Genomic DNA, 12,694 nt, shown 5'->3' with positions numbered 1-12,694 from the left:
CATGAAGTATTTTAGTATTTCATACGCATGTAGTTTTTACATTTGCTTCACTGCTTAAACCATATTCCGATTTAAACTTAACAAGCGTACTCACTCAATAAATAACGGCCAGTTATTGCGAAGCGATTGTGTTACATATCTTGTGTTAAGTACGCCAACTAAATGTATACACTATACACATTTAATTTCCGTTTTCATACAAGTTATTTGTAATTAATTTTTCTTCTATTTGGTTCTGCAATACAGTAGTGTACGGAGTCCGGAAGATAAGCCAAAATTAAGCAAATAATCTATGTGATAACTGATGTAGCTAAATTCAATTTCTAAAACTACCTCACATTGCACCATTTAAGCAAACAGAAAGAAATTGATGAGTAACGGAAACAATGGTTTATTACTTAATTGTGTTACGTAAGATTTAATGTTAATATTGCAATTATGTGTACTTAGATTTTGCATCCAAACCGCTTGTCAATTGGATTTTGATTTTCTTATTTTTAAGTCTGTATAAATAAGTGTGAATAGTGTGATTATTTTATTGTCTTCAATTATGTTTCGCCTATGAATAAAAATTAATTATATCTTTAAGATATGCATACATATGTATAACTGTCATAGATTTATGAATTTACAAGTAAACAAGTAAACTATAATTATGTATTAATAACGAAACAAGCATTAAAATTATTACTGCAAAAGTTGATGCAGTTGGCCTTCGGATACTTAGCATCATGGAACTAATTTAGATATACATATTTTTTAATTAAAAATATTCTTGTGTAGAATGCGATAAATAAAATATAACATTGTACAATTTTTTGTATTGCTTAAATATGAAAATAAAACAAATTTAAATATACAAAAGTAAAATTGACCAAAATCTGTTTAAAACGATATTTGTTATTGGTTTAAAATTTGAAATATACATGTTTGTTGTTGTTTGGGGAATGCTGCTGCAGCGGCAGAGCTTTACCGTATACTAAGGCAGATCGTTTGTTGTGTGAACTTGAGTGCATTACGCTGAAATAGTGATAACTCGTGACGAGCTGAATACAATCACTTACTTGCATATCTATTCTCTTATGAGACCAAAAGTTATATATATATATATATTAAACTTAGCAATAATGCGCTACGGCTCACAGACAAAATCTTTAAAATAAACTATTGTGAACTCACAAAAAGTAATTGGCGCTGTAACACTACTGTGAATATTGCTGCAGTTTTGAATCGGAAGACAAATATAGTAGCTAAATATATTTAAAAATACAAAATTAAGGCTATTGGCATTTTAAAAATATGTTTTTTAATGACCATGTAGGTTTTTGGAAATGTTATAATAATAATACACAGAGTAATTAAGTTAATTGTTAAACTTTTGTTTTATTATTTAGTTAATTTTGCGTCATATATATATATATATATCAACTACCAATTATATATTAAAAATTAACCAGATTTAAAAAAAAAATAGTTGGGAATTTTTTTTAAATTCTTAATAAACATTTATTTATATTTTGCTCAAAAGCTCCCTGTATCCGTGGATTTAATGACAGCTTCGATTTTGAGAAAAAGCAAATGTCAAATGAAATAAACAGAGAAGAGAATACGTTTGTACGCTTGTTGTTGCATATGCAGAAGAAGAAATTAATCTATTTTAAAATAAAAGTTTTATTAAATTTTCAAATAGCATTACAATTTTAAAACAAGTTATTCACATTGAACTTGCATACATAACTTTGGCAAAATGTCCACACCAAATGAGGAGCTGGTGGAACGAGTCGTTGAAGTAACGGGTGCCAATGCAGATGAGGCTAAACACTTACTGAGTGCCTGCAACAACGACGTAGAGTCAGCTGTTGCCTTATATTTTGAACAAGGAGGAGGTGCTGCTGCTGAAGGCGTCGAACCACCGGCTATTGACGATGAAGATAATGTTCGAGCACCTATAGCGCCAAAGCGTGAACAATTAATCGGACCTGAGGATGATAATTTTCTTGCAGCCCCTTCCTTATCTGCTTCAGGGCGAATGCAACGTATGAACCAGCGTGTTAAAGTGTGTCCTTTTCGTGATTTTGCACGTGAAGGCGCATTAATGGAGGAACAATTGCAAGCAGACGCATCGGGGTTGGGATCATCAAATGGTGCATCAGGTCGACGCTGGGCTAGTTCTCGTGCTGCGTCAATGGTAACAACAGCTATTAGAGCACAGTCTGCAGATTCCAAACCATCCACCTCTTCGCGTTTAGGTGATCTTTTCCGTCCACCAACCGATATATCATTTGCTGGCACTTTTCAGGCAGCTCGTGCACGCGCAACAGCGCTCAGTCAATGGTTGCTTGTGAATGTGCAAGATGATAATTTCAATTCACAGGTACTAAATCGTGATGTTTGGTCCAACAAAGAAGTGCGTCAGGTTATTAAAAGAAGATTTCTGCTATGGCAAGTGAGTATGGTTATGCAAATTGAATTAAAAATGCATTCAATTAATATAAAATATTTTCAGATTGACACCGATACTTCGGAGGGACGTCGTTTTGTTACATTTTATCATTGTGCGAATTTGCCATATGTGTGCGTGGTTGATCCACGCACTGGTGAGGAGATGTGGAAGTGTACAGAGCCTAAGGAATCAAATGTTCTAAGTGGGTTACGTGATTTTATAAGTGAGCACAAGGAATTCATAGATGATGGTGTAGATGACAGTCCATCGACTTCCAAACGCACTATAACCCTGTCAGATGATGAACAGGAAGTGGAGGGTTGTGCAGAGAAAAAGAAACGATTAAAATTGCTCGATCTGACAGAGGAAGAGCAAATTAACTTGGCCATACGAAATTCCATGAAAGAAAATGGCAATGCAAATGGCAAAGGTAAACGTAAGAATACTGTTAATAAGGAGGATGGGGATGAGGGTAATAATGATGCGGATGATAGTAGTGATTTTGAGTCGTTGGAAGAATTTGGGGACGAGGATAGTAAAAACGCATATGAACATACGAACACATCCTATGAGACTCAGTTGGGTAAAGCTACCAACGAACTAACCGCACTTAGATTACGCTTACTCAATGCCGAAGGTAATGATGAGGTGGTACAGTTGCGTTGGCCATCGGATACGCTATTAAAAGTACTTCGACTGTATATTGGCGAAAAGCATGCACATGTTACAAAAAATGGCGGCACATACAAATTGATTTGTGCGTTTCCACGAAAAACGCTGGAAGCAGAACATGATAATTCATCAATTAAGGAACTGGGTTTGCATCCTTCAGCGAATTTACATATAACGTTAGATGAGTGATAATTTACATATATATATCACAAAGCCGAGCATTATTATTATTACCATTTAATTAAATTTAATTCTAAAATATTAAATTAAGATTACACCAACACAATATTTCCTTTGGTTGTTTTTTTATTTAATATTACTAATAATGATGTAATTTAAAGGATGTAGAAATCGTTTATCATAAAATGCATTATATCATACACAATTTTTTTTAGTAAATTGATAATTTTAGATAAAAATAAAGGCTTCGGATGAAATAACATTTAAAAAGGACTCTATTAAAAAACTAATTAATATATAAATCGGTTGAATCGATTTCGTGGCTCATCGAAACTTGTTATCATCGATAAATACTATCATTCATTGAAACAAATCAGCTGAGTACGCGCGTAAATACTTCTAAATTTGTGTGATGCTGGGATGAAAACAAAAAATAAAATTTATAAAAATCATATTAAGTGAATGTAAGTGGCTTTATACTAAACAATTAAACAATTTAATGGAAAATTGGAGATACGAAATTAATTAAAATTGATTAAATTTTGTGAATATTCATCCATGTGTATAGCTCAGTAAAGAAATGTCTGAAAAGGAATCTGCTAATGGTGCAATCGCGTCACAATCTGTTGAATGCATGCGATTACGAGAATTTAAGAACTTTCTGCGTGAGTTAGTGCGGGAGAGAGTAAATAATGCAACAAATGCTGGAGAAACTACTCGTGCTTGCATATCTCGCAACAGCAACGAAACATATCCAGTGTATTCTCAGGAAGTTTCTGCTGAAATAATTATGACTGTATGGAATCATCTACAGTTGAAGCGGTGTCCACGATATTTTCAAATATCCATTCTGCGAGTCGTCGTCGCAGAAGTTGAACAGGGATTTTCAAATGCTAAGGAATGTGAGTTCACTGTGAAAGGCAGTAAAGATTCCAATATTTCAGGCGATAATGAAATGGTGTATGATTTGGTAAAATTACAAAAGTATGTAGTGAATAACTTGGAAAAATTGCTAACACGTCTGAGCGATAATTCGGAAGTGGCAAACATACCGAATTACGCCGATTCAGGAGATTTGTGTCTAGACGGTACTAAATGTAACTGCAATACGGACGCCTCAACAGTAGCTTACACAACAGGTCATATAAAGAATAAACCACGCAAAATGGAGGATCGTCATACCTGTTTGGAACGTTTTAGCGAATTATATCAATTAAAGCCAACATACAGTTTTTATGGTGTATTCGATGGTCACTCCGGCCCATTAGCGGCCAGTTACGCTGCAAGTCAACTTCCATACTTACTAAGTGAAAGTTTACGATCCATTAGCAATGATCTTGATGATGTTACAGCATACAGGGAAGCTTTTGAGCATACTTTTTTACAGACAGATAAAATGTTCTCCCAAAAAGGAATTTCCAGTGGGACAACGGCCGTTTGTGTGCTACTCGCGCAACGTACTCCACCGTCATACGGACATTTATATGTTGCATGGGTAGGCGATTCAAAAGCATTACTTGTCAGTCCAACGGTAAGTTTACAACTAGTTAAATCACATAAACCAGATGCGCCAGATGAGCGTAAGAGAATCGAAATGGCCGAAGGTGGTGGTACTGTAATGTATGTCCAAGGGCAATGGCGTGTAAATGGCATTTTAAATGTATCGCGTTCTATTGGTGATTATTCTGTAACACCAGCGATTGCAGAACCCGATTTTGTGGACGTTTCCTTGACGGCGGCGCACGATTTTATCGTTTTGGGTACGGATGGTTTATTTGATCATGTGCCCGAAAATACAATAGTAGACACGATTTATAAACAATTGGCGGACAATGAACAAAAAATAGAAAACATTCCAAAAAAACTTATAGAATTAGCAAAAGATGGAGACTCCCAAGACAATATTACTGTTGTCATTGTATTTCTAAAAAATCGACTCGATATTGTTGAAAATTTCCAAAAATATTGAAGTAATAAGACAACAAAATAATGCAAGTATAGACGCTAGCAAAGTTTTAGGGATATCAACTACAGCGAATATACAATATACATACATACATACAAATTTAATGTATCATATAGCGTACATATGTATGTACATACGTAGATAACGTTACATTAATACGTAGAGGTTTTTTCTATGTTTTCTTTAGTTTTCAATAACATTTTGATGTTTAAGAAATGCTAAAATATTAATATACTATTCATATTTAGTAAATATATGTATGTAACGCATTTCTGAAATCGTTATTGTTAAGAAAGAAATTTTGGAAGAAACTTTTCTTATTAAGTAACGATGTATATGTATTGTACATGTTGTTATGTTTTATAAAATAGCTACCACACTAGCAGATTTTAATTTTACACGAAAGTATCCTCAATTGCAAACGAAAAAAGTGCTTTAATCCTTAGAACATTTAACCATAGCTTTTTGTTTTGTAAATATACTTTTTATACGCTTTCAAATGCTAATAATTATCGCAATATTGAATATTTGTGCCTGCAGCAGATTTGTGCGAATTTGCAATGATTTCAGTGCTCAACACACACACCATCATTTTATAGAATGCGTTCGACAAAAGTTCAAATTTTTATGAAAACAAGTTTATATTTACACAAATAAGTACATATATACACATAAATATATATAAATTATGCGTTGTAATTTTGATACAAACGCAACTTTAAACAAAATAATAAACCATATACTTACATACATAGTTAAGCAAAATTATATTAATTAATAGCTTATTGTATTCATATAAAAATACAGAATTGTGAAAGGTTTTAAATATGATTTTTACGTTATTGTTAGCAGATTAGATTACATACGACCTAAACATGTATTTGTATGTGTGTTAAGTGCACATTTTTATCGCTTATTATAACGGCTAAATGTTTGTTGTTTATTGAAGTTTTCTGTTTACTAAATCAATCTTCGTTTTTTTTTTAAATAGTATTCGTAGTAAATTGTTTTGTGTGTTAAATCAACGTAAATAATGAACAAATAATTCAGATTTCGCCCACTTCAATTATGTACCTACACAAAAGTAGCTTAAGAATATTTTAATATTTTTACCACCATAAATAAAAATAAAAAATAAAATGAAAGGAACATTACAAATGCGTTTTTTACATATTACGTTTTGTTTAATTACTAATTAGGTATGTATATATAGAAAATATCATAATTTGTATGTGCTATGTACTAAGCCAAACTATCAGCGAATTAACACTTATTCAGCACCTGGTGGAGCTGGCTCCGCGGGTGTTTGATTTGCAGTTGTAGACCCAGGCTGGGAGAATTGTGGCGGTAGCGTCGATGAGCGAAAAGCAAAGGGGTTTGGCACGTACCCTGACGAGTGTTGGGGCATTGTGTGCAGCTGTGGTGAAGCTATCATTTGCGGTGCAATTTGTGGTGGTAAGCCATAAGCCGGAGGCGCTGGCATTTGCATTGAATGATTTACATAGTTATTGTAGTGATTTTGACGTGGCGAAGGATTTCGGTAGAATGGACGTTGTTGCTGAAATGGACCTGCGCCGTATGGTGCACGATAATTATGTGCTGGCGGTCTTTGTTGATATTCTTGATTGTAATGTGAGTGCCAACTATTGGTGTTATGTTGGGGTTGATAGGTACGTGGCGAGTAGGCACTATGTTGTGCAAACCGCTCTTGCCTTCTATTGTCTCTACGCTTACCCACATTAGCGCGACCATATCGCTGTTGTTGAGTGTCCGTGTTGTTGTCAGGGATAGCATTCATTCGAGTGCGTTTCATTGGATCGTTATCCTTATCGTCAACATCCTCTTTATCTTCTTCCTCTTCTTTAATACTCTGTCGACGATGTTTGCGTAGCTTTTGTCGTGCTTCGCGTTCCTCTTCATCATCCGAGTAGTCCAAATATCGTGGCGGTGGTTCTATATCATTCTCCCAGGAAGCGTCAGATCCGCGCATTTTCATAAGGCTCGAAAGTATAACATACTGAGTATAATCAGTTTTTGGTGCCACGTAAACTATATCACCTACATTGATACCCTTCTCTTGGATATGCTGATTTGTATTAAAACGTACACAATACAATGGATCTGCCACATGACCCAAAACATCGAACACTTCACCGAGTACACGTTTTCCTTTGTCTAAGAAAAGCACTGTGTCCAAATCTAATAAAATCGAATTTGGCAAAGCGTTCACCAACAATAATTGATCGACAATAGAATGGACACGTCCGAGCTCTATACATTCCTCTGCTGGTACTGATATTTGAAGATCTTGTATAGGTGGCAAGTCAGCAAGTAACATTTCACCTCGAACACGTGGAGGTTGTCGCCGACCACCCTTTTTCGGTTCGCCGTCTTCATCAATATCATCATCATCCTCATCCTCGTTATCATTATTTTGAATACGTTTCTCAATGGCTTTGGAGATTTTTGTTAAGTATTCCGTTTCTGATTCAGAATCCGAGGAAATTGTTTCAGTTGAGTCCGAGTCGATTTCCACGACTTGTGAGCGATAGTTCTTATTCACGGTAATAGGCACTTCAATTACTGACGCCGTTTCGGAATCGTTCGAATCATCATCGGCATCAGATTCGTATTGCGATAGCAAACCCAGACCAGTGGGAGCAGCTGCAAATTAAATGTTTTTTTATAATTACTGCTTTGTGAAACACTTGAAAAACGATATGTGAATTTAGATAAGAATAACAATGTTACCAGTATTTGCATCTCCTGTAGACGACTTTTTTGCTGATTGGTCTTCTATTAACTGCACTTCATTTGTTCCTTTATCTGTTATATCCATAACTTCCACTATGTCAGGTATTATTTTTTTGTTAGGCTCTGCCGTCAGTGTTGTATCGCATATTCCCGTCGTTGCCGGGGGAAGTTCAATAATAGACTCTATTACTACACTATTACTCGTTTCAACGTTATCTAAAGAATTACTATCCTTTGCAGTTTTCTGTCCTTCCGTTGCTTCGTCCAAAGTACATAATTCAGGCACTTTTTCTGTCACATTGCAATGATCTGCTATACTTGTTTTATCACACTGAACTTCCACAATATCAGTTGCCTCCTCATTATGTGTTCCTAGTTCCTCCTCTGGGTTTTCTGATCTTTCATTAATGTCAACATTCGCATTATTACTGACAATTTCATTTTCACCTGATATTTTTAAAATATTAGATTTTGTTTTTCAGAATTTTTAAAATAATAGTTACCAGTGCTTTTAATAGTGGCTGTGTCAACATGGACTAAAGGGCTGTCCTCTGTATTTTTATCCATATTACTTGTTCTCGTTATCCGCGCGGAATTCTACTATATATTGTAATTAGATGTTTTTCAAAATAATCTAAACCGCGTATGGAAACTCGTGAAAACAAAACGTGCTTAGACGTAGAGATGGTAGATATCGTTTACACATAATCGATAGATGATAGCTGAATTCGATAACTAATTTTAACCCTATTAGGCGATTTATTTTCAATTTATAACTAATCTTGGGAACAGTTCGAGAATATATTACACCTCATCTGGACTTCTATGTTTGAAATAAGTAAACATATATTTTTGTTTAAATTATTGAGAAGCGTTTTGCCTTTATTTTATGTTGACAAAAACAATTATAAAAATATTTATCAGTAAATGTAATGGGAATAACAAACTATGGGTACATAATTCTTCTTGTTGTCTCCCCTCTCTATAACCAAGGATTTTCATCGGTACTGGTGGGTGCATTTAAATCGCTGTTGCCGCTTTCCAGAATTTCTCGTAATTCCTCATCATCTATTTCCATACGCATACCAGTGCCAGGAACATTAGATGGATCTTCACTTGAGATACTAATAGTGGAATTTTGTGAAGCTAGTTGTATTTGAGGCATTGATACTGGTTGTTGAAGGACTTCTGGCAATGTGACACGCTGATTGGCAGGTTGAGGAGGAGGTGGTAGACCAACTACATAAAAGGAAATTATAATTACTATTGAGAATTTTGAAAAATATGCAACAAAATCAAGATGCGCTCACCATTGGACATTCCCATCGCTTTGCGAAGACTGTATGGATCTACTACGGCCGATGGTGGTAGTTTCTTAGCAGCATCACTGAGTTGCTGTGTGATTTGGTGTGCCAGATGCAGTTCCTCAGCACCGGCTTGTGGCACAAAAGCCAAATGTTGAGGCAATGGTTGCGACAATCGCTCATGTTGGGTAGCACGTAATTTTTCAATTAAGTTTAGATTATTGCTTAAATGCTCCTGTAGACGACGAGTCAATTCGAAGTTTTTCATTTCAGATTCGATGTTATCCAAAAAATCGATATCAATGCCCAGATCTTTGAGGGTACGTAAGCGATTGAAATCAATACGCGTGTTTTTGTACTTTTCATATTCTTCCTCAATTTGTTCGCGCGTCTCAGATACTGTGTTAACAGTTTGAAGACCACCAAATCCACCGCATGCACTAAAGCACTTGAATACTTCATTCTGTTCGTGGTTTTGTACTTGCATATCATAAAGATCTGACATGGTTTTACTGTGCTCACCATTAGTCAGCATGTCCAAGAGGCCATTAGCCAGAGTTAGTGCATAATTTGAATTTTTGGTGAATTCCAATATGCTTTCAGCATACTCTGTGCTTGTAGCATCACCTGAACGAGTACAAAAAATAATTGAGAGAATTACATATACTCGTATATTATTACTGCAGTAACTTACCATAAGTTCGCATAACCAATTGAGTTTCTTCTCGGCTTAAATTTGAAAATCGTGAATCAAAGCTTGGAGCAAATGAAGCAAATGCGCCGTAATTGAGTGGTTTCACCATTTTCGCGTCATTGCGTTTATCTTCTCGCGCAGTAAACAATTGTCCGGAGCCAGACTGCAATTTGCCCACTACTTCACCAAGCGTAACCACCTTTTCTGGTCCCTCATTTTCATCTTTAATAAGTAAATTTAACGAGGTGGTTCCATCTCTATTCTGCCGCAAGAAACCCATTTTATGGGCTTTCTCTTTAGCAGATAGTCTCTTTTTGGCAGCTAGTGCCGCTCCTTGCACTTGTGCCAGTATCTCTTCGGAAGTTAGATCATCTACATAGGGTTCAAAACGTGTTTTTGGTTCATTTTCCAGACGAAGTGCACGTCGTTTTTCCTCCTCTTCTAATTGTGCAGGAGTTGGCTCTTCGGCTCCGGTGGAGGCGCCCTCATCTGCCGAGTCAATAGCAGCATGGTGATCGTAATTACCAAAATCACCTTGTAAATCGAAACCTAGTTCTCGCGCTGTTAGGTCACGCAAGTAACCCGATAACGGTTTAAGACTCCGTATTAAATTTTCAGGCATGAGATGTTTCGTGCCCACTTGTAGCAGCCGTTTTGCGGCCTTATGATAAACGGTATCAACATGGTTATAACGGATGGCATTCTCGCACATCAACTTGAAATCATCAGTGAATTCTGTCAAAGTGCTGTACTCACTATCGTCGATCTTTTGACGTATGGTAGAAAAATCCATCGGTTTAGTAATTATTGAAGAATAACCGGGTGCTATGTCGTCAGTAACAGGCCATGCAAAAAACTGATGAGGATCACGTTTTTCAAGAAAACGTAATAAATGATCTAATAACTTATTCAAAGGAGACTTTTGTTGTTTCAGTTTAAGTACACAAGTACGTGGTTCTCGACCTGATTCACTTGATGAGCTTGGTGTTTTTGGTGCCTCTAATGGCTTTGGTGTAAGCGCAGCAAATGAACTAGTACCACCGGGAGTTGATGCTGCCGTCGAGGCTGATGGTGACGGAATTAATAACTACAAAAACAAATTTTTTATCACTGTATGCACGATATTTCATATAATTCAGTAAACTTACGTCTTGTAAAGGTTTAGTTGGACTGACTCCTCCAATTGCCGCTGCACCAAATGATGAAGATTGCATCGAAGAGGATGCAGGTGAGTCTAATAAAATATCATCGCATTTTCGTGGCACTATCGGCTTTGACACTGGTCGACAAGATGGTGAATTGTCAGTTGTGATATTTGCATAAAGATGTATATTTTCTGGCAATGGTTGCGAATCTCCATCTTCCATAAAACTGAAACCATCTTGGCTCGAATCGCCACCATCAACAATTGGTGGCACCGCATTTCTAGGGCTACGTTGTGCAACAGGTACAGTAGCAGCTGTCGTTGGAACCTCATCTTCCATTTTACACTCTTCATTAGGCAACTCGGCAGAAACATCTCGATATTCGGCACTATTTTGTTCATGCCGTTCGCTCCGGTGTCGTTTTTCTTTGTGATGTTTATGCTTCTTTTCTCGGTCCTTCTTTTTCTTCTTCTTCTTGGATTTTTTGTGCTTTTCCCCATGATATTCATCCGGTTGGTCATCTTGTGCCATGGGGCTACTTGGCGCTGCAGACATCATTGCCTCTACGGCAGTCGGCGGACCGGCAAGCGGAGAATCGCCACTGTATTCTGGTGTGGAATTAGAGCCAACCTTTAGAATTAATTTCAAACCACGTTGGAGTTGAGAAGGATCCATACTGTTGCTATATTCTAAATAAATTACGTGTAAACAACATTAAATTAAATAACTAACTAACAATGGGAACCTTCATATTTTTCTCTTCGCTCCGATTTGTGCTTCTTATGCTTTTTAGACGATCCCATTTTATATGTGTTCAAATGTGCCCCGCTTTCGAGTTTTCTTATTTACAACAATTATATTAAATACTTTTTAAATAAAAACATTAAAAATGAATTGAAATTGACGCTCTCTTAAAACCGCACGCTTGGAAATTTTTGACAGTTTTCTCCATTTTTCTCGCTAGCTTTGTTTTTTTCTAATTTGCCACAGTGCAAAACTCAGGGTTGTATTTGTTGCAGGCTAACTACGTGTCTACACTTATATCGAAAACATTTTGCTGCGCCTGGTTTCTCGTCTATTAATTGTTTGCTATCTGTGATCTATCTTGTGTCATTTGGAGTTTAGTTCAGATTATCAATACAAATTGACGATTCTTGACTGGAAAAAAATCTTGGTCCATTGCAGTTATATAGAAGCAACCGTCTTGTGAACGGCAACTACGGATTGAGGTATCTCTCTTAACAGCGTCGGATCCTTGCATGGATAAAAAAGGCCAATTCCAATTTGTTTGAACTGTCCTGGGAACGGATTGAGATATCTCTTATACCAGCCTCTGGTCCCATTTCATAAATTTTTTAACCTGAACCGGATTTTGATAGCAAACTTGCAATTACTTCAAGATAGATACTCATATTCTGTATATCAGGACCACGGGAAAGATTAATGGGCCTATGAGTATGTATACCCGATTGACAAATGCCGAAACGTTTGAGAATGTACTCAATTGTGCATTGACAATTGAAATATATGGTAAAT

General features: G+C 36.2%; 4 protein-coding genes across 4 annotated transcripts; 2 read left to right on the top strand and 2 right to left on the bottom strand.

Annotated features, from left to right (window-relative positions):
* Nucleotides 1-1,576: 1,576 nt before the first annotated feature.
* Nucleotides 1,577-3,403, top strand: LOC105218209 (UBX domain-containing protein 7). The gene is made up of 2 exons (XM_011193643.3): nt 1,577-2,446; nt 2,507-3,403. The coding sequence occupies exons 1-2, from the start codon at nt 1,748-1,750 to the stop codon at nt 3,302-3,304; spliced, it is 1,497 nt and encodes a 498-aa protein (XP_011191945.2). The 5' UTR covers nt 1,577-1,747; the 3' UTR covers nt 3,305-3,403.
* A 140-nt stretch (nt 3,404-3,543) lies between these two features.
* LOC105218210 (protein phosphatase 1F) lies at nt 3,544-6,274 on the top strand. The gene is made up of 2 exons (XM_011193644.3): nt 3,544-3,759; nt 3,864-6,274. The coding sequence occupies exon 2, from the start codon at nt 3,876-3,878 to the stop codon at nt 5,262-5,264; it is 1,389 nt and encodes a 462-aa protein (XP_011191946.2). The 5' UTR covers nt 3,544-3,759; nt 3,864-3,875; the 3' UTR covers nt 5,265-6,274.
* A 145-nt stretch (nt 6,275-6,419) lies between these two features.
* LOC105218211 (H/ACA ribonucleoprotein complex non-core subunit NAF1) lies at nt 6,420-8,659 on the bottom strand. Its single transcript, XM_011193646.3, has 3 exons — nt 8,519-8,659; nt 8,013-8,462; nt 6,420-7,925 (listed from the first exon to the last, which is right to left on the bottom strand). The coding sequence occupies exons 1-3, from the start codon at nt 8,580-8,582 to the stop codon at nt 6,532-6,534; spliced, it is 1,908 nt and encodes a 635-aa protein (XP_011191948.2). The 5' UTR covers nt 8,583-8,659; the 3' UTR covers nt 6,420-6,531.
* LOC105218214 (bromodomain-containing protein 7) lies at nt 8,517-12,123 on the bottom strand. The gene is made up of 5 exons (XM_011193649.3): nt 11,904-12,123; nt 11,162-11,847; nt 10,014-11,100; nt 9,326-9,946; nt 8,517-9,254 (listed from the first exon to the last, which is right to left on the bottom strand). The coding sequence occupies exons 1-5, from the start codon at nt 11,959-11,961 to the stop codon at nt 8,998-9,000; spliced, it is 2,709 nt and encodes a 902-aa protein (XP_011191951.2). The 5' UTR covers nt 11,962-12,123; the 3' UTR covers nt 8,517-8,997.
* Nucleotides 12,124-12,694: the final 571 nt, after the last annotated feature.

The sequence above is a fragment of the Zeugodacus cucurbitae genome, chromosome 3 (genome assembly GCF_028554725.1).
Source record: "Zeugodacus cucurbitae isolate PBARC_wt_2022May chromosome 3, idZeuCucr1.2, whole genome shotgun sequence".
In the NCBI taxonomy this organism is placed as follows: Eukaryota; Metazoa; Arthropoda; class Insecta; order Diptera; family Tephritidae; genus Zeugodacus; species Zeugodacus cucurbitae.
Note: the sequence above shows the minus strand (reverse complement) of the source record. Positions and strands in the feature narration are given on the sequence as shown.